This window comes from Balaenoptera musculus, chromosome 8 (assembly GCF_009873245.2).
Source record: "Balaenoptera musculus isolate JJ_BM4_2016_0621 chromosome 8, mBalMus1.pri.v3, whole genome shotgun sequence".
Lineage (NCBI taxonomy): Eukaryota > Metazoa > Chordata > Mammalia > Artiodactyla > Balaenopteridae > Balaenoptera > Balaenoptera musculus.
In genome coordinates, this window is record NC_045792.1 from 17,985,308 (window position 1) to 18,008,520 (window position 23,213).

A 23,213-nucleotide genomic window follows, 5' to 3' on the forward strand; every position below is an offset into this window, starting at 1 on the left:
AGTTCCTGGGTTACCATATGCACACGCACACCTTCAAGCCCTAGCACACTTCTTGGAATGATCTACTTTACCAATTTTTGCCAGTCTCATGAGAACAAGTGAAGTGCTACATACACCTTTTTTAACTTTGCCTTTCTCTGGTGAGCTTGAGCACATCTAAATATGCGTATCAGTGAGTAAGCTAAGTGATATAACAAACCCCAAATCTCAGTGGCTTAACAAAACAAATGTTTATTTTTGGTTCACATCACATTTCAATGTAGTGGGGGTCAAGGGCGGAGTACTACTCCAGATGGGCAGACTTCTACTGTGTAGCTCCGTCATTTCCTAGGGCCTCAGGGTCCTCTGCTGGATTCTCTGCCTCCAGCCAGCAGGGGAGGGAAGAGAGATCCCTCAGAGAATGGCACGGGAGGTTTGTAGTGCCACGCACAGATGCAGTCACATTCCTTGGCCAGAGAAATGCCTGGTGCCCCTGTGTGCCAAAGAAAAGAGGATATGGAAATTGGTGAAGAATTAGACAATCTCTGCCCCAAGCTGTTTGTGACTTTTGCGGTTTCCCTTTCTATAAATTTCCTCATCATATCCTTGTTCCTTTTTTTTTTTTTCAGACTTCCTCCTGTCATTGTTATTCATTTGTGTATTCATTGTGTATTCTAGAAGGTATCGATTCCCTGTTGGGATTTTTAAAAAATTATTTATTTATTTTCTTTCTTTCTTTTTTTGGCTGCGTTGGGTCTTCATTGCAGCACACGGATTTCTCTCTAGTTGCAGCACGCAGGCTTCTCTCTAGTTATGGCGTGCAGGTTTTCTCTCTCTAGTTGTGGAGCGAGGGCTCCAGGGTGCATGGTTTGTGGTACACGGGCTCTCTCGTTGAGGCGCACAAGCTCAGTAGTTGTGGCGTGCAGGCTTAGTTGCCCCACGGCATGTGGGATCTTAGTTCCCTGACCAGGGATCGAACCCAGGACCTCTGCATTGGAAGGTGGATTCTTTACCACTGGACCACCAGGGAAGTCCCTCCCCATTGATGTTTGCTTGTTTATTTGTTTGTTTTAAAGGAGTTTTTTATTTTTAAAATAAATTTATTTATTTATTTATTTTTGGCTGCATTGGGTCTTCGTTGCTTTGTGTGGGCTTTCTCTAGTTGTGGTGAGAGGGGGCTACTCTTGGTTGCAGTGCTCGGGCTTCTCACTGCAGTGGCTTCTCTTGCTGCAGAGCATGGGCTCTAGGTGCATGGGTTTCAGTAGTTGTGGCACGTGGGCTCAGTAGTTGTGGCTCACAGGCTTAGTTGCTCTGTGACATGTGGGATCTTCCCGGACCAGGGCTCGAACCCATGTCTCCTGCATTGGCAGGAGGATTCTTAACCACTGTGCCACCAGGGAAGCCCCCCCCGCATTGGTTTTATCATTGCAAGTAATTCTACCAATCTGTCTGCCTGATCACTTTGGCTATGGGGGTCTTTCACCAATCAGGAAACTAATTTTTATGTGAACTAGTCAATCAATTTTTAGTCTTACATTTTTTATTTTTAAGATTGTGTTTGTTGTTTGTTTACAGTCTTAACCTCTGGATTCCTCTTGAAAGCACTCTGTCACTACTTCCTTTGTCAGTTTCCCCATCAGTCCCCAATTTGCAAGGAGGTCACTTGTTAAGGACAGGGATGTGGAAGGTCCCCAGAGGGAAAGGCTCACCCAGAGGCTAATTACCCAGCCCCCAAGTCTCCCTTCCAGCATCCATTTCCCCCTAATCCTGTAAGCTCTGGCCTAGAAAAACTCAGTCCTCCAAAGCTCCTACGCAAATGTACAGAACTGCTCAGGAAACCATTTCAACTGGCAGGAGAGGTGGGCAAGAGACAGATCACAGAGCCTGAGCCTGATAAGATGGTTGCAGCATTAAAGGGTATTAGGGTGGAACTTTCTCAGACACATTAGAGTTTCTTTGAACCTCTCTCCCATGTTGTTTCTTCAATCTCTTGCTTATACTTTTCCCTTGCCTGAAAAGCCCTCTCTACCTTTGCTTGGTTAAACCTTCTTATCCTTAAGCCTTAACCTGGGCATTACTTCCAGGAAGCCTTCTCTGACCTCGCTCCACCCCACGCCCACATCTAGGTGAATGCACTTCTGAGCCTTGCACAACTCTCACTGAACTTACCACACTACATTGCAATGGCCATTTGCCTACCTGATAGTGAACTTTTGGGAAGAATCTGAATCCAATTCCCCTTTGTACTCCTAGCACTAGCTCGGGACCTTAACACATGCATAACAGCTGTTGGATGGATCTGATGGGCTTACTATGCCCTGTCCACGGTACTTGGCCTTCCTGCCCCAGCTTCATGGGCTTTGGGGAGGTTTTCATTACAGCAGAGAGGCCCCAGAAGGACGCCCTTCCAGAGGTCAGGTGGGGTGTCTCTCCCTTGGTCTGCGTGTCCAGGCTGCTTATGGGCCAGTCTCTAGCCGGGCCCTGGAGAGGGCAGATCTGAGTTAGCTTTCCTGGGCCTTAGCCTGTATTGTGGATGGGGCAGGGCCTGTGCAAATTATATGTGGTTAAGCGAAGGTCAGTGGAGATCAGGACTCTCTGTCCTGGCAGTGGCCCTCCTCTTCCTGATTCCTGCATTCAGAGGTCAGGTTGGACGGGAGAGCGGGCCTCAGACGATGCGCAGTCCGTGGACAAGCAAGATGGAGGCAAGAGGGGATTCCCTGGTGGTCCAGTGGTTAGGACTCCACACTTTCACTGCCGAGGGCGTGGGTTTGATCCCTGGTCGGGGAACTAAGATCCCAGAAGCCATGCAGCGCAGCCAAAAATAAAGACTGAAAAAAAAAAAAATTGAGGGAAGAGAGTCCTCCCGCCCCATTGGCCCTGCAGCCTGCCAAGCTCAAGGCTCGGCTGCCCCCTTGTGTCCACAGAGTGAAGGACAAGGGAAACTTAATCCTAAACTGGGCTAGGACTGGTCCCCTAGGAGCCACCCAGCAGTCTTGCCTCCTTCTCCCCAAGGGCACCCACACACGGGGACTCACATTCAGCAGGGCCACCTACGCTGTCCCCCAGCAGTGCACTGCCCACCCCACTCACTGCTGGTTTTTGTCCTGGAGGCCTGAGGGCCTGGGATCTTCCTCTGGAAGGGAAGGCCTTGAACATTTTAAAGGGGGCTTTTTGGGACTTCCCTGGTGGGCGAGTGGTTTAAAATCCACCTTCCAATGCAGGGCACGCGGGTTCGATGCCTGGTCGGGGAAATAAAATCCCACGTGCCGCAGGACAACTAAGCCCGTGCACCGCACCTACCAAGCCCACATGCTCTGTAACCCACACGCCGCAACTAGATAGGAGCCTGCACACCGCAATGAAGAGCCCGTGTGCCGCAGCTAGGACCCAACGCAGCCATAAATAAATAAATCAATTAATTAATAAAGCGGGCTTCTCCACCACAATAAGCCCACGCACTGCAACGAAGAGTAGCCCCCGCTCACCACAACTAGAGAAAGCCCGCGTACAGCAACGAAGTCCCAACGCAGCCAAAAATAAATAAATTTTTTTAAAAAAGAAATGGAAAATTTTATTTGAGCCAAATTTGAGGATTATAACCCCAGAAGAGCATCTCAGGATGCTCTGAGAACTGTCCGGCCCGTTAGAACTCAAGGCACAGTTATATAAATTTTTGAGACAGAGGGCTGTCCAACAAATGAAGTATTATTGAGTTTACATAATCCAGATCTAAGGGTCACCGTGGTAGGTCATGTGACCCCTTACGAGATCCAGAAGGAATGTTATCATCTGAGTTGTCTTGTTGGTGCTAGGAGAACGTTGCTCTTTATGGCTGGGGAAGGTATTCCTGCTGATGGGGGAGGGTTGGTCAATGGGTAATGCAGATACACCACGCACAGTGGGGGGAGAGGGGAGGCCAAAGTGCAGAGGAGAATTTTTTGCATTTAAACTTTTCTTGTCTTGCCATAAAATATGAACTTTATTTCACTATCATAAACATCATTTCATGATGTTTAGAAACTCTCTGAAAATGTGCCAAAGAGCTCCTATAGGTCCTCAATCCCTGGAAATAAAACAAAGACTGTCCTACAACATCCTTTGTAATGGCATCCCTCTGCTTTTTTTTTTTTTTTATTCACACACACACACACTGTATTTTATTTTTACAAGACATAAATAGACTGACACCAAGCATTGTACATGGATGACCACAACAAAAGCAACAATGATTGCAATTACCAAACATGAAACACACTCATACTATGTCATAATATTGACATTCAGTCCAGTAATCCTCCACTGTAACAGCTCCTTTACTTTGCAGTGAAAATTGATTTGTATATTCTTTGCCTCTGAGTCCTTGTGGGATTTTTTTTTTTTTTTAATTCAGACAGAAAGTCACAAAAATTATACTCATCCTCATCAGTTCACTCAGTCCCATGTAATTAATTTTTTTTTCATCTTGATCTTTTGTTAGCACTTTTATGAGTTCATCAGTTTTTCATTAGAGTTCTGAAAATGCTTATTCATTCAGTTCAGCAGTACAGTCAGTTACCAGAAACCTGTACTTGTCAGAGTCTTTTCCATGAATTTCTTGAAGATGAAACCCTTTTATAGGAACATATTTGCAAAATCATCAGAGTACACCCAGAACTGTCTGTAAATGACAAAAGACTTAAAAATGACCACGGTTAAAGATTTGATGAAAGTTCATAATAATGCAGTTGACAAGAAAATTAGTTATTTCTGAGATATACATTTTAAAGTAATAACTAGGATTATTACTTATAACATTATACCAGAACATATAAGATTTTTAGAAATTTCATGTAATGTCTGAAACATTTATATTAACATATTTCCATACATATTTCCATACAAATACAAATATAAGATTTTTAGAAATTTCATGTAATGTCTGAAACATTTATATTAACATATTTCCATACATATTTCCATACAAATACAAATATAAGATTTTTAGAAATTTCATGTAATGTCTGAAACCTTTATATTAACATATTTCCATACAAATAACCCAATGAAAGTTTAGTATTAGTTGTTTTGTTTGTTTTTTTATACTGCAGGTTCTTATTAGGCATCAGTTTCATACACATCAGTGTATACATGTCAATCCCAATTGCCCAATCCAGCACACCACCATCCCCACCTCACCGCAGTTTTCCCCCCTTGGTGTCCATATGACCATTCTCTACATTTGTGTCTCAACTTCTGCCCTGCAAACTGGCTCATCTGTACCATTTTTCTAGGTTCCGCATACATGCATTAATATACGATATTTGTTTTTCTCTTTCTGACTTACTTCACTCTGTATGACAGTCTCTAGATCCATCCATGTCTCAACAAATGACTCAATTTCGTTCCTTTTTATGGCTGAGTAATATTCCATTGTATATATGTACCACAACTTCTTTATCCATTCGTCTGTTGATGGGCATTTAGGTTGCTTCCATGACCTGGCTATTGTAAATAGTGCTGCAATGAACATTCGGGTGCATGTGTCTTTTTGAATTACGGTTTTCTCTGGGTATATGCCCAGTAGTGGGATTGCTGGGTCATATGGTAATTCTATTTTTAGTTTTTTAAGGAACCTCCATACTGTTCTCCATAGTGGCTGTATCAATTTACATTCCCACCAACAGTGCAAGAGGGTTCCCTTTTCTCCACACCCTCTCCAGCATTTGTTGTTTGTAGATTTTCTGATGATGCCCATTCTAACAGGAGTGAGGTGATACCTCATTGTAGTTTTGATTTGCATTTCTCTAATAATTAGTGATGTTGAGCATCTTTTCATGTGCTTCGTGGCCATCTGTATGTCTTCTTTGGAGAAATGTCTATTTAGGTCTTCTGCCCATTTTTGGATTGGGGTGTTTGTTTCTTTGATATTGAGCTGAATGAGCTGTTTATATATTTTGGAGATTAATCCTTTGTCCGTTGATTCATTTGCAAATATTTTCTCCCATTCTGAGGGTTGTCTTTTCGTCTTGTTTATGGTTTCCTTTGCTGTGCAAAAGCTTTGAAGTTTCATTAGGTCCCATTTGTTTATTTTTGTTTTTATTTCCATTACTCTAGGAGGTGGATCAAAAAAGATCTTGCTGTGATTTATGTCAAAGAGTGTTCTTCCTATGTTTTCCTCTAAGAGTTTTATAGTGTCCAGTCTTATATTTAGGTCTCTAATCCATTTTGAGTTTATTTTTGTGTATGGTGTTAGGGAGTATTCTAATTTCATTCTTTTACATGTAGCTGTCCAGTTTTCCCAGCACCACTTATTGAAGAGACTGTCTTTTCTCCATTGTATATCTTTGCCTCCTTTGTCATAGATTAGTTGACCATAGGTGCGTGGGTTAATCTCTGGGCTTTCTATCTTGTTCCATTGATCTATGTTTCTGTTTTGGTGCCAGTACCATACTGTCTTGATTACTGTAGCTTTGTAGTATAGTCTGAAGTCTGGGAGTCTGATTCCTCCAGCTCCATTTTTTTGCCTCAAGACTGCTTTGGCTATTCGGGGTCTTTTGTGTCTCCATACAAATTTTAAGATGATTTGTTCTAGCTCCGTAAAAAATGCCATTGGTAATTTGATAGGGATTGCATTGAATCTGTAGATTGCTTTGGGTAGTATACTCATTTTCACAATGTTGATTCTTCCAATCCAAGAACATGGTATATCTCTCCATCTGTTGGTATCATCTTTAATTTCTTTCATCAGTGTCTTATAGTTTTCTGCATACAGGTCTTTTGTCTCCCTAGGTAGGTTTATTCCTAGGTATTTTATTCTTTTTGTTGCAATGGTAAATGGGAGTGTTTCCATAATTTCTCTTTCAGATTTTTCATCATTAGTGTATAGGAATGCAAGAGATTTCTGTGCATTAATTTTGTATCCTGCAACGTTACCATATTCATTAATTAGCTCTAGCAGTTTTCTGGTGGCAGTTTTAGGATTCTCTATGTATAGTATCATGTCATCCGCAAACAGTGGCAGTTTTACTTCTTCTTTTCCAATTTGTATTCCTTTGATTTCTTTTTCTTCTCTGATTGCCGTGGCTAGGACTTCCAGAACTATGTTGAATAATAGTGGTGAGAGTGGACATCCTTGTCTCGTTCCTGATCTTAGAGGAAATGCTTTCAGTTTTTCACCATTGAGAATGATGTTTGCTGTGGGTTTGTCATATATGGCCTTTATTATGTTGAGGTAGGTTCCCTCTATGCCCACTTTCTGGAGAGTTTTTATCATAAATGGTTGTTGAATTTTGTCAAAAGCTTTCTCTGCATCTATTGAGATGATCATATGGTTTTTATTCTTCAATTTGTTAATATGGTGTATCACATTGATTGATTTGTGTATATTGAAGAATCCTTGCATCCCTGGGATAAATCCCACTTGATCGTGGTGTATGATCCTTTTAATGTGTTGTTGGATTCTGTTTGCTAGTATTTTGCTGAGGATTTTTGCATCTATATTCATCAGTGATATTGGTCTGTAATTTTCTTTTTTTGTAGTGTCTTTGTCTGCTTTTGGTATCAGGGTGATGGTGGCCTCATAGAATGAGTTTGGGAGTGTTCCTTCCTCTGCAATTTTTTGGAAGAGTTTGAGAAGGATAGGTGTTAGCTCTTCTCTAAATGTTTGATAGAATTCACCTGTGAAGCCATCTGGTCCTGGACTTTTGTTTGTTGGAAGATTTTTAATCACAGTTTCAATTTCATTACTTGTGATTGGTCTGTTCATATTTTCTGTTTCTTCCTGGTTCAGTCTTGGAAGGTTATACCTTTCTAAAAATTTGTCCATTTCTTCCAGGTTGTCCATTTTATTGGCATGAAGTTGCTTGTAGTAGTCTCTTAGGATGCTTTGTATTTCTGCGGTGTCTGTTGTAACTTCTCCTTTTTCATTTCTGATTTTATTGATTTGAGTCCTCTCCCTCTTTTTCTTGATGAGTCTGGCTAATGGCTTATCAATTTTGTTTATCTTCTCAAAAACCAACTTTTAGTTTTATTGATCTTTGCTATTGTTTTCTTTGTTTCTATTTCATTTATTTCTGCTCTGATCTTGATGATTTCTTTCCTTCTGCTAACTTTGGGTTTTGTTTGTTCTTCTTTCTCTAGTTTCTTTAGGTGTAAGGTTAGATTGTTTACTTGAGATTTTTCTTGTTTCTTTAGGTAGGCTTGTATAGCTATAAACTTCCCTCTTAGAACTGCTTTTGCTGCATCCCATAGGTTTTGGGTCGTCGTGTTTTCATTGTCATTTGTCTCTAGGTATTTTTTTTTATTTCCTCTTTGATTTCTTCAGTGATCTCTTGGTTATTTAGTAACGTATTGTTTAGCCTCCATGTGTTTGTCTTTTTTACGTTTTTTTCCCTGTAATTCATTTCTAATCTCATAGCGTTGTGGTCAGAAAAGATGCTTGATATGATTTCAATTTTCTTAAATTTACTGAGGCTTGATTTGTGACCCAAGATGTGATCTATCCTGGAGAATGTTCCATGCGCACTTGAGAAGAACGTGTAATCTGCTCTTTTTGGATGGAATGTCCTATATATATCAATTAAATCTATCTGGTCTATTGTGTCATTTAAAGCTTCTGTTTCCTTATTTATTTTCATTTTGGATGATCTGTCCATTGGTGTAAGTGAGGTGTTAAAGTCCCCCACTATGATTGTGTTACTGTCAATTTCCTCTTTTATAGCTGTTAGCAGTTGCCTTATGTATTGAGGTGCTCCTATGTTGGGTGCATATATATTTATAATTGTTATATCTTCTTCTTGGATTGATCCCTTGATCATTATGTAGTGTCCTTCCTTGTCTCTTGTAACATTCTTTATTTTAAAGTCTATTTTATCTGATATGAGTATAGCTACTCCAGCTTTCTTTTGATTTCCATTTGCATGGAATATCTTTTTCCATCCCCTCACTTTCAGTCTGTATGTGTCCCTAGGTCTAAAGTGGGTCTCTTGTAGACAGCATATATATGGGTCTTGTTTTTGTATCCATTCAGCCAGTCTATGTCTTTTGGTTGGGGCATTTAATCCATTCACGTTTAAGGTAATTATCGATATGTATGTTCCTATGACCATTTTCTTAATTGTTTTGGGTTTGTTTTTGTAGGTCCTTTTCTTCTCTTGTGTTTCCCACTTAGAGAAGTTCCTTTAGCATTTGTTGTAGAGCTGGTTTGGTGGTGCTGAATTCTCTTAGCTTTTGCTTGTCTCTAAAGCTTTTCATTTCTCCATTGAATCTGAATGAGATCCTTGCCGGGTAGAGTAATCTTGGTTGTAGGTTCTTCCCTTTCATCACTTTAAATATATCATGCCACTCCCTTCTGGCTTGCAGAGTTTCTGCTGAGGAATCAGCTGTTAGCCTTATGGGAGTTCCCTTGTATGTTATTTGTCATTTTTCCCTTGCTGCTTTCAATAATTTTTCTTTGTCTTTAATTTTTGCCACTTTGCTTACTATGTGTCTCGGCGTGTTTCTCCTTGGGTTTATCCTGTATGGGACTCTCTGCGCTTCCTGGACTTGGGTGGCTATTGCCTTTCCCATGTTAGGGAAGTTTTCGACTATAATCTCTTCAAATATTTTCTCTGGTCCTTTCTCTCTCTCTTCACCTTCTGGGACCCCTATAATGCGAATGTTGTTGCGTTTAATGTTGTCCCAGAGGTCTCTTAGGCTGTCTTCATTTCTTTTCATTCTTTTTTCTTTAGTCTGTTCCGCAGCAGTGAATTCCACCATTCTGTCTTCCAGGTCACTTATCCGTTCTTCTGCCTCAGTTATTCTGCTATTGATTCCTTCTAGTGTAGTTTTCATTTTAGTTATTGTATTGTTCATCTCTGTTTGTTTGTTCTTTAATTCTTCTAGGTCTTTGTTAATCATTTCTTGCATTTTCTCAATCTTTGCCTCCATTCTTATTCCGAGGTCCTGGATCATCTTCACTATCATTATTCTGAATTCTTTTTCTGGAAGGTTGCCTATCTCCACTTCATTTAGTTGTTTTTCTGGGGTTTTTTCTTGTTCCTTCATCTGGTACATAGGCCTCTGCCTTTTCATCTTGTCTATCTTTCTGTAACTGTGGTTTTTGGTCCACAGGCTGCAGGATTGTAGTTTTTCTTGATTCTGCTGTCTGCCCTCTGGCGGTTGAAGCTATCTAAGAGGCTTGATGGGAGGCTCTGGTGGTGGGTAGAGCTGACTGTTGCTGTGGCGGTCAGAGCTCAGTAAAACTTTAATCCACTTGACTGTTGATGGGTGGGGCTGGGTTCCCTCCCTGTTGGTTGTTTTGCCTGAGGCAACCCAACACTGGAGCCTACCTGGGCTCTTTGGTGGGGTTAATGGCAGACTCTGAGAGGGCTCAGGCCAAGGAGCACTTCCCAGAACCTCCGCTGCCAGAGTCCTTGTCCCCACAGTGAAACAGAGCACCCCCCGCCTCTGCAGGAGACCCCCCAACACCAGCAGTTGGGTCTGGTTCAGTCTCCCCCAGGGTCACTGCTCCTTCCCCTGGGTCCCGATGCGCACACTACTTTGTGTGTGCCCTCCAAGACTGGGGTCTCTGTTTCCCCCAGTCGTGTCGAAGTCCTGCAATCAATTCCCACTAGGCTTCAAAGTCTGATTCTCTAGGAATTCCTCCTCCTGTTGCCGGACCCCCAGGTTGGGAAGCCTGACGTGGGGCTCAGAACCTTCACTCCAGTGGGTGGACTTCTGTGGTATAAGTGTTCACCAGTCTGTGAGTCACCCACCCAGCAGTTATGGGATTAGATTTTACTCTGATTGCGCCCCTCCTACCGTCTCACTGTGGCTTCTCCTGTGTCCTTGGACGTGGGGTATCCTCCTTGGTAAAGTCCAGGGTCTTCCTGTCAATGATTGTCCAGCAGCCAGTTGTGATTCTGGTGCTCTCGCAAGAGGGAGAGAGAGCACGTCCTTCTACTCCACCATCTTGGTTAATCCCCCCCCATCCCTCTGCTTGATACCAATGGCACGGAAATCGATGTCCTTAAATGTAACAAATCATTGCCTTGGGCAATACTATGCAAGGAACAGATTGTACAAAGTTTTATTTCTATACAATGAAGTTAGCGGTGGAGCAACAAATTGCTTTCAATTTTATGGGTAGTGGGAATTTCCTGGTGGTCCAGTGGTTAGGACTCTGTGCTTCCACTGCAGGGGGCATGGGTTCGATCCTTGGTCGGGGGAGCTAAGATCTTGCATAACACGTGGCCAAAAAAAAAAAAAATTATGGGTAGTATGGAAACATAGATTAATTTTTAAATTGTCTCTTGACTCAAAAGCCATTTTTTAGAAATCTACCTTGTAATATTAAAGCATTTATATGTGGGGAAATAGAATGGAAAATAATTCCTTGAAACATTGTTTGTACCAGGGGAAAAAAAATAAAACCGGGCTTCCCTGGCGGCGCAGTGGTTGAGAATCTGCCTGCCAATGCAGGGGACAGGGGTTCGAGCCCTGGTCTGGGAAGATCCCACATGCCGCGGAGCAACTAGGCCCGTGAGCCACAACTACTGAGCCTGCGCGTCTGGAGCCTGTGCTCCGCAACAAGAGAGGCCGCGATAGTGAGAGGCCCGCGCACCGCGATGAAGAGTGGCCCCCGCTCGCCGCAACTAGAGAAGGCCCTCGCACAGAGACGAAGACCCAACACAACCAAAAATAAATTAAACAAAAAAAAGACCTTTTAAAAAATAAATAAATAAATAAAATAAAAACAACTGAATGCCTAAAACACTTAATAAAGATGTTTGATTTATCTTTTAAAAATACATACATACATACATACATACATACATACATACATAAAGGGGGCTTCTCTGTGGGAGGGCTGCAGACAAGATACCCAACAGGCAGGCTGGCAGTTTCTGTCTGCCTGTTGGTTTTGCTTCCAGAGACCTTCTCCGCACTAGTTTTGGGAAGCTCCGTCATAAAGAAGGGGGGCTGCTGGGCTTGGCACCCTTCCCCCAGGAGCTCCTGTTCTCACACCACTGGCTGTGCGGGGCCCCAGGTAGGTCTGCTCATCCCAGGCATCTCCTCCCACCCCCTCTGCCCATTACAGCATCGCCCTGGTTGTTTCCTTCTTGGGGCTTCTCACACTCTTGTTTTGGTCTACTCTACTATTGCCTGCCTTCCCTGCCCCTCCCAAGTAGAATGAGGGCAGGGCCTTGTTGGACTCACTCACTGCATCCCCAGAATACAGAACAGGCCCCGCAGGGAGCAGCCACTTAGCACGTGTTTCCCGATCGAAGTTCCCCACACATGCCCGATGTCCACCCACGGTTCCCATCTGGGCCAAGCTGCTTCCTCCTCCTGAAACGCCTTCATCACCCCATCCCACCCCCACCCCCACCTCACTCTCTGCCCGGCAACCTGGTATTTACAGTTAGTTCAAGGCTCACTTTAAACATTACCTCTTTGTGATGCCTCCCTGACCTCTCCCAAATTAGGCCGTTTCCTTCTGTGTTCCCTCACTTCCTATAACAGCTGTCATAACTGTCTGTGAGCCCGGCAAGAATTGTATCATATTTGTTCTTGCATTCTCAGTGCCTGGCAGATGGCAGATGCTAAACAAATATTTACTGATGAACTCTGATGACCACTGCAGAGGCTCACAGAGCCCAATGCCCCGAGCTGCCCTCCTGGCCTCACCTCCCTCTGCTCTCGCATAGGGAGCCCACACTCTAGGCAATGGAAACATCACATCATTCACTCAGCATCTTCCCGAGGCCATGTTTTGTAACAGTACTGTTTCCTCCAGGGGGAATGCTTTTCCAACCATCATCCTCCTTTAAAACGCATCTTGGCTGCCACTTCCTCCATGAAACCTTCCTCAGTTCCTGAGCAGGAACTAATCCCTCTCTCTTCTGTGCTTCCCATAGTCGTCCCCCTCCCGAGCTAATTCTGCCTCATTGTAGAACTTAATAGAAATGTGCTGCCCGTTATCTCAGCAAATTGTAAACCTTCTCCGGTCACCAGCCACAGCTCACACACATTGGTATCTCTCATCTGCCATGAAGCTAAACACTTAAATGCCCATTCACAGGCAGCCCATAAAGCATACACGGTAACTTGAGTGTCATGTCAAGAAGCCAATAGCTCCCAATGTGAAAACTCGCGTAACTAACACTAGGACCCCGGAAGAAACTTCCCCAGGTGCACGTCCACACTTCCTGCGGGAAGGCAGAGACTGGGCACCTCAATCCCGCCAAGAGCTCCCGCCCTGGGCACCCTCCATATATGCCCTCCCACCTTGCTCTTTGCCTTATGCTTTCCCAGCCCAGCCCAGCTTTCTGGCCGCACATGCCAGTGTATCCTTGGAGCTCTCTTGGGATGGAGTGTTAGCACTCAGCCTCAGGGTCCATCTACTGCAAGCAAGTCCTGGTAGCTAATCTTGATCTGACCTCAGCCTTTGGGAGTCAGCCTCACCTATAACTCATGTGGTGGCACCAGGGGTAGAACTGACCCATCTCTACTACCATCCTCAGCATAAACACACACACACACACACATACACACACACGTGTGCACATGCCCACATACACACACGAGAATATTCCCAGATACACACACGGTGTAGAATGTGATCAAGGGCTTAGATGTTGCAATCATGTTTAGTGTGAAGACCAACCCTGGGCAAAGGTTCTGACACTCCTCACAGTGTCCAGCTTGACGCAGGCATTCAACAAATATTTGTTGAATGACTAAATTGCTTGCGTGCCCACCTCCAACGCCACCCACGGTCGCTGATTTGACACTCCTCTGCCCCCTTGAAGCGCTGGCCTGTTCTACCATGCCAGGTGCCTGATGTATTAGCAGTGCCCTAGAGGGATAGGGCCGCAATCTTGGTACCCAAATGTCTTCAGTTTTTCTTGAAGTTCACCAAACACAGTGTGTTATCTCCCCTCTGGGTCTCAGTACCTGTACTAGAAGTTCCTGCCCTCCACCCCCGATTCCTTCACCTGGCTTACTCTTGGTCACCCTTTAGATCTCACTGATTTGCTTGCTACTTCTTTCAAAAAGTCTTTTCCAAGTGTCCCATCCCTGCCCCCAACTGGGTTAGGTGGGTTTCACTGGACAAAGAAGGAAAACAACTTCTCTTGCTCTTTTTAGAACTGCTTATGATATGCATCTATAAGGTCAGCCAAACTTAAAAAACACACGAAGTTGCTCACGTGGTTATTTACCAAGTGTATTCATGTTATATCTTTGGGGTGTCTCAATTACCCTGGGGAAGGGTGTGATGATTTCCATTTCAGAGATAGGAAAACTGAGGCTCTGAGTTACCAGGTGTCCACCTAAAGTCACAAGAGCAAGCAAGCCAGAGAGCCAAGTGTCAAAATCCATGCGTGTGCTTTCCATTTCATGGGGTCGGGATGCAGTATTAGCAGGGATGAGGATGGAGGTGGGGAGTGAGCTCCGAAGTTGTGTTGTCTGAATTGCCTAAAACAGGGGAGTGGGAAGGGACTCTTCCCCTTCATTCCACGCAACCCTGGAGAGCCCTCAACACGAAGGAGGCACAGCTTTATTTCTCTGGTCCAATTCTTTTTCCCAACCCTGGGCCGTTAGTGAAGCATATTATAAACCTCTCTGTTTGAGATAAGCATCCCTATTTACCTGGCAATCATTTGCTGGTAAGGGTTCTAAGTAAAGCTGACTAAATGGAGAGGAATGCGAATGAGGTGGCAGAGTGATGATGGAGCCCTGCCCTGCTTGCTGCCCATTCCTCCAGGTCGCTGCCTCAGTCCCTTCTCCGGGCCACCAGGAAGAAGAACCTTGTGTAGTCAGAGCAGTTATCCAAGTGGGTCTCAGTGGCCTGCGGAAACTCCTCCAGCTTCTCAGTGATGAAGCAGGTCTCCTGCAGGGCCTCCCGCAGGAATTTCTCGTCCAGGGGCAGTGCGGAGAACCTCTTGACCCCCACCATGAAGAAGCTGGCCTCAAAGTCCCCGCTCAGCACCAGATGGCCCCTGGGCCGGGGCAGGACCGCAGGTTCCAGGGGCCGTTCTTTCAGGATGTCACACTTGAGCACCTGGCGGATGGCTCTCCTTAAGCGCTCCTCCTTCTCGGCCCCCCTGTCTCTGGAGTGGAGGGAAAAGGAAAGAGGGACCAGCTGGGTCATACTCATCGCGTAGACCACGCACATCACTCCCGGCCATTCTCGGCTTGGCGCACAGGCTCCCAGAACAGCAGGTCGCCGGTTTTACAGATGAAGAAACTGAGTCCCAGAGAGAGACCTGGTCCTGAACCAGCTGTGGACAAAGTCAAGCCCAGGACCTGCTGACCCTGAGATCAGCGCTCTGTCTACCTGCAGGCCCTCTGTCGGCAATGCACCCCTGGCAGTTAGTCCATTCTCTTTCTGCTAGTCTGTGTTTAACACGACCCAGACAAGTGCCTCCAGAAACGGAAAGTCGGCCTGGAATCAGCTGAGCAAAACTATTAAGTGAGCTTGGGGCACTTTGTTGGGGCCCCCAGTCTCTCCATTACCTTTCCCTCCCTTTGTCCCCTGGCCACTCCACTCAACCTCCTCGTCACCTCATGCATTTCCTTCTTACCTATACCTGTTCTCAGGATGCGGGCTGCATTCGTATTATTGTATGAATAAGGACTAGTACTTAAAGGCTTACTCTTTCCTGCTCTGTATTTTTTAAAAAGTCATAGTCTTAACATATACACACTACTATATATAAAATAGATAAACAACAAGGACCTACTTACAGCACAGGGAACTATACTCAATATCTTGTAATAACCTGTAATGGAAAAGATCTGAAAGAGAATATATATATGTATAACTGAATCACTTTGCTCTACACTTGAAACTAACACAACATTGTAAATTAACTATACCTCAATTTTAAAAAAGCAAAAAAAAAAAAAAAAAAAAGCTATAGTCTTAAGCAAAAGGAATAAGAATCTAACGTACAACCTCAACTATCTTACCTAACTAGGGAGGGTGCTATTTGGGGAGTGGAAGGGCTATGGTGGACCTTCCTGATGCCCTGAAATTGAATGAAAATACACAAGGTAAGTAAATTCTGTTCCACTTGCAGTGCAAGATTGTCTTAATTCCAACCCCTGGGTCTAATTCTATTTCCTGGGATCCAAGAAAAAATTCCACAAGTTTAGAGCTCCCTGGAGCTTGTAACTGGAACAACAGGGGCACCAGCCAATCAGAATGGAGGCAGCCCAGCGGGTTCTCCATTTGCTTGGGCTCAGACCTTGGCATTCCACGTGGACCTTGGTGATGTTTCTTCCAGCTCCAGGTTTGTCTCTAGCCAGCTCTTTCTGTTCCCTCTTTTGGTCTTTATAGGATTCATATCTCACTCTTCCTCCTTTCTTCTTGGGGCCCCACTGACTTCCTTCCTTCTTTGTCTCCATCTGCCTTGTCGTTTCTAGATGAGCCCCATGGAAAATTCTTGATTCGGGAGCTAAGTGAAGCTCCTGGTATCACGGAGACTCAAAAACAAACAATAACCCCCTTACCTGTTCCCCTCAAGTTCACACACATATTTCACCACCGAGACCAGTCAAACGCCCCTGGCATCTTCTTTAGCCACTTCTCCAGCTCCTGGCAGTTTTTGTCTGGGTAGTTGATGGCAATGATCTCTTTGAAAGACTCACAGGCAGAGAGGAGCTGGTAGATGGTGGGCCCAGAGCTGAGGTCAATCAGGAGTTTTCCTTCCAGCCCACCTGTTTTAGAACAGGAATGTTCTGAATCATCAGTACCAAGGCAGGGCTCTGAAGTCCACATTTCCCAAAAGGCTCCACTTTCCTTGTCCCAGTGGGAGAGGCTACAGGGAGTCGACCACCTGGGAATGTAAACTCCAGGACTGGGAACTTTGCCTGCAGTAACCGCCCCCGCTCACTGAGCATGGAGAGTTTTGGAAAGAGGGAAGTGTTAGGAGCAGGGGAGTTTGTTTGGTGGCTGGGTGTTAGAGAACCAGCTTTGACATTTCACCTACCAATTTACCACTGTAAAGAAGTGTCCAGAGGGCTTCCCTGGTGGCGCAGTGGTTGAGAATCTGCCTGCTAATGCAGGGGACACAGGTTCGAGCCCTGGTCTGGGAAGATCCCACATGCCGCGGAGCAACTGGGTCCGTGAGCCACAACTGCTGAGCCTGCGCGTCTGGAGCCTGTGCCCCGCAACGGGAGGGGCCGCGATAGTGAGAAGCCCGCGCACCGTGATGAAGAGTGGCCCCCGCACCACGATGAAGAGTGGCCCCGCTTGCCGCAACTAGAGAAGGCTCTCGCACGAAACGAAGACCCAACACAGCTAAAAATAAATAAATAAATAAATAAATAAATAAATAAATAAATAAATAAATAAATAAATAAATAGATAGAGTAGCTATTAATTTAAAAAAAAAACAAAAACAACCCCAAGATTATTGGGCTTCACCCTCAGAGTCTCTGACTCTGTAGATCTGGGGTGGGGACAATACTTTAAAAAAAAAAAAAAGAAGTGTCCAGAGAAGAAATCTAATCACATTCCTGAGTATACTGGTTTCCCTATTCCAAGCACTCTTTGTTGACGTGCCCTATGGCCCCACTGAGACCATCTGTAACATTCCAAAGGTCAATCAGCAAACATTTATTGAGTACCAACTGTATTCCAGAAACTCGCTTGGCAGTATGGGGACTAAAAGGAGAATTCAGGGCCTGCTTACAGAGCCCTTGGTCTTCCCTTCCTGTCTTGCTTCTCTTCAGCCACGAGAGATTGTGTTGACACAAAATATCAGTAGCATTTGGACTCTGGCAAGGGGCTTCCAAGATAAACAACAAGGCTGAGAGGAGAGAAAACGAGCTGGACCCAGGGGTCCTAGCTGACTGCTAAACTTAGCCTGCTCGCTTGCTCCTGGGTTCTGCTGCTACATTTTGTTTGTCTGTTTGTTGTTGTATTCGTAGGGCACAGTAGCAAATAAATTGAAGCAGGCATCAAAGGCTTAAGAAAATTTGATGGCAGAAAATTTTAATTGGGAAAATTCTGGCTATCAGGTTATGTTTTATTCTCATGTGAATGATGAAAAGATACCCATTATTTGATTTTAGTGATCCAGCTGGCCTAGCACCTGTTTTCATGGGCTACCGTGGTAAGCAGGCAGAAGAGTGGTAATGCTGAATTTGGAGCAAGGCTTTCTACGCTTTCTGATGCCCTTGTAGTTTCTTTAGCCAGTGAGAGGGAGAAGACAGGCCCACTCAGGACCACCAGAGACCACAGCTCTTAGATTTTATGGGAGGAGAAAGTCTGACCTCACAAACTTTGAGGGCATCCCACCATGTACCATACATACATCAAGTGTATCTAAAGTCTTCCCGTAGGGGAGTTCCACATACTCTGAAGATCCAAAGTTGCTGCTCATGGTCTGGCCACCCCTCCCCAGACCCACCCTAAGCCTGCCCTACGATTAAAGAAGACCAGCATCTGATTTAAAAGTTGCATGGCCACCCCTCCTCCCACACTCCCCCATCTCTCCCCTCAGAGGTGAAGGAGACCTGCACCTGGTTTAAAAGTGACATTGTAGTGTTTTAGCAGGAAGTGGAGGACTTCATCACCCAAGGGATCCTGGTTCATCTTGAAGTAGTCCTGGTAGGACGTGGGTTCAAATTTCTCCTGATGGACATCAGGATCCTTGGATTCCTGAAGGGCCATGGAGAGCAGTAAGCTTTGTCCAGGAAGGAGCAGCAGGCAATCTGATTCCCTGGGCCCTTCTTTTTTTTTGTTTTTTCCCCATAAATTTATTTATTTATTTATTTATTTATTTATTTATTTATTTATTTATTTACGTCTGCGTTGGGTCTTCATTGCTGCACACCGGCTTTCTCTAGTTGCGGTGAGCGGGGGCTACTCTTCGTTGTGGTGCGCAGGCTTCTCATCGCGGTGGCTTCTCTTGTTGCGGAGCACGGGCTCTAGGCACACGGGCTTCAGTAGTTGTGGCTCGCAGGCTCTAGAGCGCAGGCTCAGTAGTTGTGGTGCACGGGCTTAGTTGCTCTGCAGCATGTGGGATCTTCCCAGACCAGGGCTTGAACCTGTGTCCCCTGCATTGGCAGGCGGATTCTTATCTACTGCGCCACCAGGGAAGTCCCCTTGGGCCCTTCTTGATGGGGCTCAGGCTTCGTCCTTCCCCATCCCCCCAGAACACACACTGGGATGAAGACCAAAACAGCCAATGAAGGTCGTTTCCTGAACCTGCCTCCCTTTGGCCACTCACCTCTGTCACACTCATCTCTCCAATTCCCTACCCCAGCCCCCAGGCTTTTCAGTGGCTTTGGCTTGTACAGAAGGGTTTCTAGTCTCTTTTGCTCCATTTACTGCATCCTCTTCTACAGTGATTTTTCAAACCATTTAAAAAGCATGCCTAATTTTTAAACTAAATCGCCAGTGAAGCCCCAGTATAGATGAGTGATAATAGGATGGAGATGCCTTAGTTGGCTTTTAATTTTTACCATTTTCTGAACTACACCCCCCCCAACACAACACCCTGGTTTCTGTCCTAGACAACTGAATGAATGTTGATAATATTTAGTAAAACAGGGAAGACAAGAAGAAGAATGGGTTTTAGTTGAGGAGTGAGAAGGGTGAGAAGATGTGAGGAGATGGGTTTCATTTTGAGCATGCTCAACTTGAAACAGAAAAATCTAATATAACCTGGATAGAAGTCTGGAGCTCATAGAGAGATCTCAGCTGGAGCTACAGATGTTGTGGGATGAGTGTGCAAAATTGTTCTATGACTGAACTGAATTGCTTCTTCAAGTCCCATGGAAATGGATGGTAGACATTATATCTCAATCACGTAGAGCCTTCCTTCACCAGGGGTGGGAGTGGGGAACTTACTTGGTGCCAGGCACAGGGGCTGGCACTTATTTTTGTCTTTGCTCTTGGCACCCACTGAGATTACACGTATAATCTGGTCCCAGATCACTGATTAACAAAGGTTGCAACATCCCGTTTTCTCAACCTACATGCCTGTATCTCTTTCTCTGCCCCATTTCCATTCCCCACTCAGGAGCAAGGGGAATCACTCTTTTGCTCCTCGGGATGCTCTGGGCTGTGAAACCATCACATCTCTCCTCCTGCACCGTGTTGAGAATAGGGACAAGTCTCAACACTTTCTAGCCCATACTCACAGAACGGGCACAGTTTCCTATGTTCACGGTTTCCTAAATAAATAAGGATAGAGGAGAAATAAAAATATAATTAATAATACAAATTTGTTTTTTTTTGATATGTTGAACTCTGTGATCTGAAAACAGAAGGTAAATCTTTTTTTTTAAGTTTTCCATGGAATATTCAAAAATTGACTGTATATAAAACCACAGAGAAATTTCCCCAAAGTAGAAATAATATAAAATAATATACTCCATTCAAAATGCCATAAAATAGATACTGATTACAAAACCAGAAAACAAGAGACTCTACCATACATAAAATTTTTAAATTTTCTGATGAACTCTTTTGGATTAATGAGAAAACCAAAACAAAAATTTTAAACTCTATAGAAAAAAAGAAAAAAGAAAAAAAACTATATAGAAAGGAATTCTGCAGATAAGAATCTATAAGACAGATAAAGCAGGGGAAGCTTCATGATCTTAAATATTTATATTGATAGATAGAACAAATAATGAATTAAGCATTTAAACTAAGGAATTAAAAAAGAATCAATATGGGGCTTTCCTGGTGGCACAGTTGTTAAGAATCTGCCTGCCAATGCAGGGGATACGGGTTCAAGCCCTAGTCCGGGAAGATCCCACATGCCGTGGAGCAAATAAGCCCGTGCGCCACAACTACTGAGTCTGTGCTCATTAGCCCACGAGCCACAACTACTGAAGCCCGCGTGCCTAGAGCCCGAGCTCCACAACAAGAGAAGCCACTGCAATGAGAAGCCCGTGTGCCGCAACGAAGACCCAACACAGCCAAAAGTAAATAAATAAAAATAAAATAAATTAATTTTAAAAAAAGAATCAATACATTTAAAGAAAGCAAAAGGATGAAATTGATAAAAATAAAAGTTAACATTAATAAATGAATGAAGTAATAAGTACAGAAGCCAGATTGAGCTCAGTGAAAGGGAGATGAAGAAATGCAGACAGGATTTAAACAACACTTCAAAAGCTTGGCTGTGAAAGGGAAGAAAGATGGTGGGCAGCAGCTAAAAGTGGATGAGCCTTAGATAGAAATAGAAATGCTAAATATTTTGACAGTAGAGGAAAGGCAAGGATGGGTGCCAATACAAGTCAGACTGATAGGAATGAGCAAGAAACTAAGAGTTCACGGCTGGAAATTGTATTTTTTTCTGAAAATAACAAGTATGGAGGTACAGATATTTGAAATTTGAGGTGAGAACCAACAGCAAATGGAGGGCAAAGACTAGTGACATACAGAATTATTAGGTATTTTCAAAGCCTGGAAAACCGGATAGGAGTTCATTCTTCCCAGAAGGTGGTTTTCTCCAGAGTGCTTAAAAGTCTGGGTGCAGGAAAAGTGAAGATAGTGGGTTGATTTAATGTTGGAATTTTCCTAAGCAGGTGGAACAGAAGGCTAAATGGTAAAAGTTAGAAGAAACAACCATATATTCACTTACTGAAAATGCATTCATTGAACACCTATTATGTCAGATAATAGGTTAATGTTTAAGAGCATAGACTCTGCAGCTAAACTGTCTAGATTCAAAATCTACCTCCACCATTTATAAGATGTATCCTTGGACAAGTTATTTAATCTTTTTTTTCTTTTTTGCCTCTGTTTTTTTAATCTGGAACTCATGAAGACAGTAACTTACCTCATGGAGTTGTTGAGAAGATTAAATGAGTTGATTCGAAGAACTTAGAAATTTCACTTCTGGGAACTTCCCTGGTGGTGCAGTGGATAAGACTCCATGCTCCCAATGCAGGGGGGCCCAGGTTCAATCCCTGGTCAGGGAATTAGATCCCACATGCGTGCCTCAACCAAGAGTTCTCATGCCACAACTAAGGAGCTCCTGTGCTGCAACTAAGGAGCCAGCGAGCCGCAACTAAAGGAGCCCTGGAACCGCAACTGAGGAGCCCGCCTGCCACAACTAAGACCTGGTGCAACCAAATAAATAAATAAATATTAAAAGAAAAGAAAAGAAATTTCACTTCTGGCCAGTAACAAATACTGGAGTTGCCTTTCACCATAAACAGCTACAAAACTAGACAAAATGACACAACTGTTTTAAGGCTTTGGACAATAGATAGTACACAGCTGCAAGCCCTCAGAGAAGGAAAACACATAAAGTGAGCACAAGAAGCTGGAAACCAGGAAGAGTCCAACAGTCCTGCTGAGCTGAGAAAGCGAAATCCGAGTTTAGAGCTGATATTAGAGCAAATGGAACTCGTGGGGCTGGCTGTCAGGGAGGAGGAAGTCATATAGAGGGGGCTCCAGAAGTCTATGTGGGCATGTATTCATTTGCCAGGGCTGTCATAACAAAGTACCACTAACTGGGTGGCTTAAACAACAGAAATTTATTCTCTCATAATTCTGGAGGCTGGAAGTCTGAAATCAAGGTGTCATTGGGGTTGGTTTCTTCTGAGAGCTGTGAGGGAGAATGTGTTCCATGCCTCCCCACTGGTGTCCGGTGGTTTACTGTCAATCTTTGACATTCATTGGCTTGAAGATGTATCACCTTGATCTCTCCCTTCATCTTCACATGGCTTTCTCTTTGTGCATATGTCTCTGTGTTCAATGTCTTTTTTTTATAAAGGACACCACTTCTATTGGATTTGATAGATGACCTCACTCTGATGACCTCATTTTAACTTAATTACCTTTATGAAAACCCTATTTCCAAATAAAGGTCACATTATGAAGTGTTAGGGGTTCAGACGTCAACGTATCTTTTGGGGGAACACAATTTAACCCATAACAAGGGTTGCCTGTCAGTTTTTGGTCAACAAACAGGCTGCACATGCACAGGGTGAGACTTTGTAAGAAACTGGCTGCTATAGAGTTGAGAGTAGAATGGAAATATTAGAGATCACATGATGCTGCAAGTCAGTGTTCAAGCCAGAGTGGAGAGATCTTCTTGTTACAGGATGTACTGTCTCAGTATTCAGCTGAGACACTAGAAAGTTCTGCTTTGGGAAGAAGGATTATGCCCTAAAATAAAGGCTACTTTAGACTCACCCTAACAAAGCCTAAAACCAAGCCTTGACGGGGCAAGGAAAGTCTCTGATAAGTTAATTACCCACCAAAACAAAACACAACACTCTTTAAAGGAAAA

At 43.9% G+C, this 23,213-nt stretch overlaps 1 protein-coding gene across 1 annotated transcript; it reads right to left on the reverse strand.

Annotated features, from left to right (window-relative positions):
- Positions 1–387: 387 nt before the first annotated feature.
- LOC118898859 (nicotinamide N-methyltransferase-like) lies at positions 388–16,996 on the reverse strand. The gene is given in 4 exon segments (XM_036859569.1): positions 388–472; positions 14,593–15,053; positions 16,459–16,495; positions 16,498–16,996. Coding segments are annotated over 3 exon segments (603 nt in total). The 5' UTR covers positions 16,727–16,996; the 3' UTR covers positions 388–472; positions 14,593–14,716.
- Positions 16,997–23,213: the final 6,217 nt, after the last annotated feature.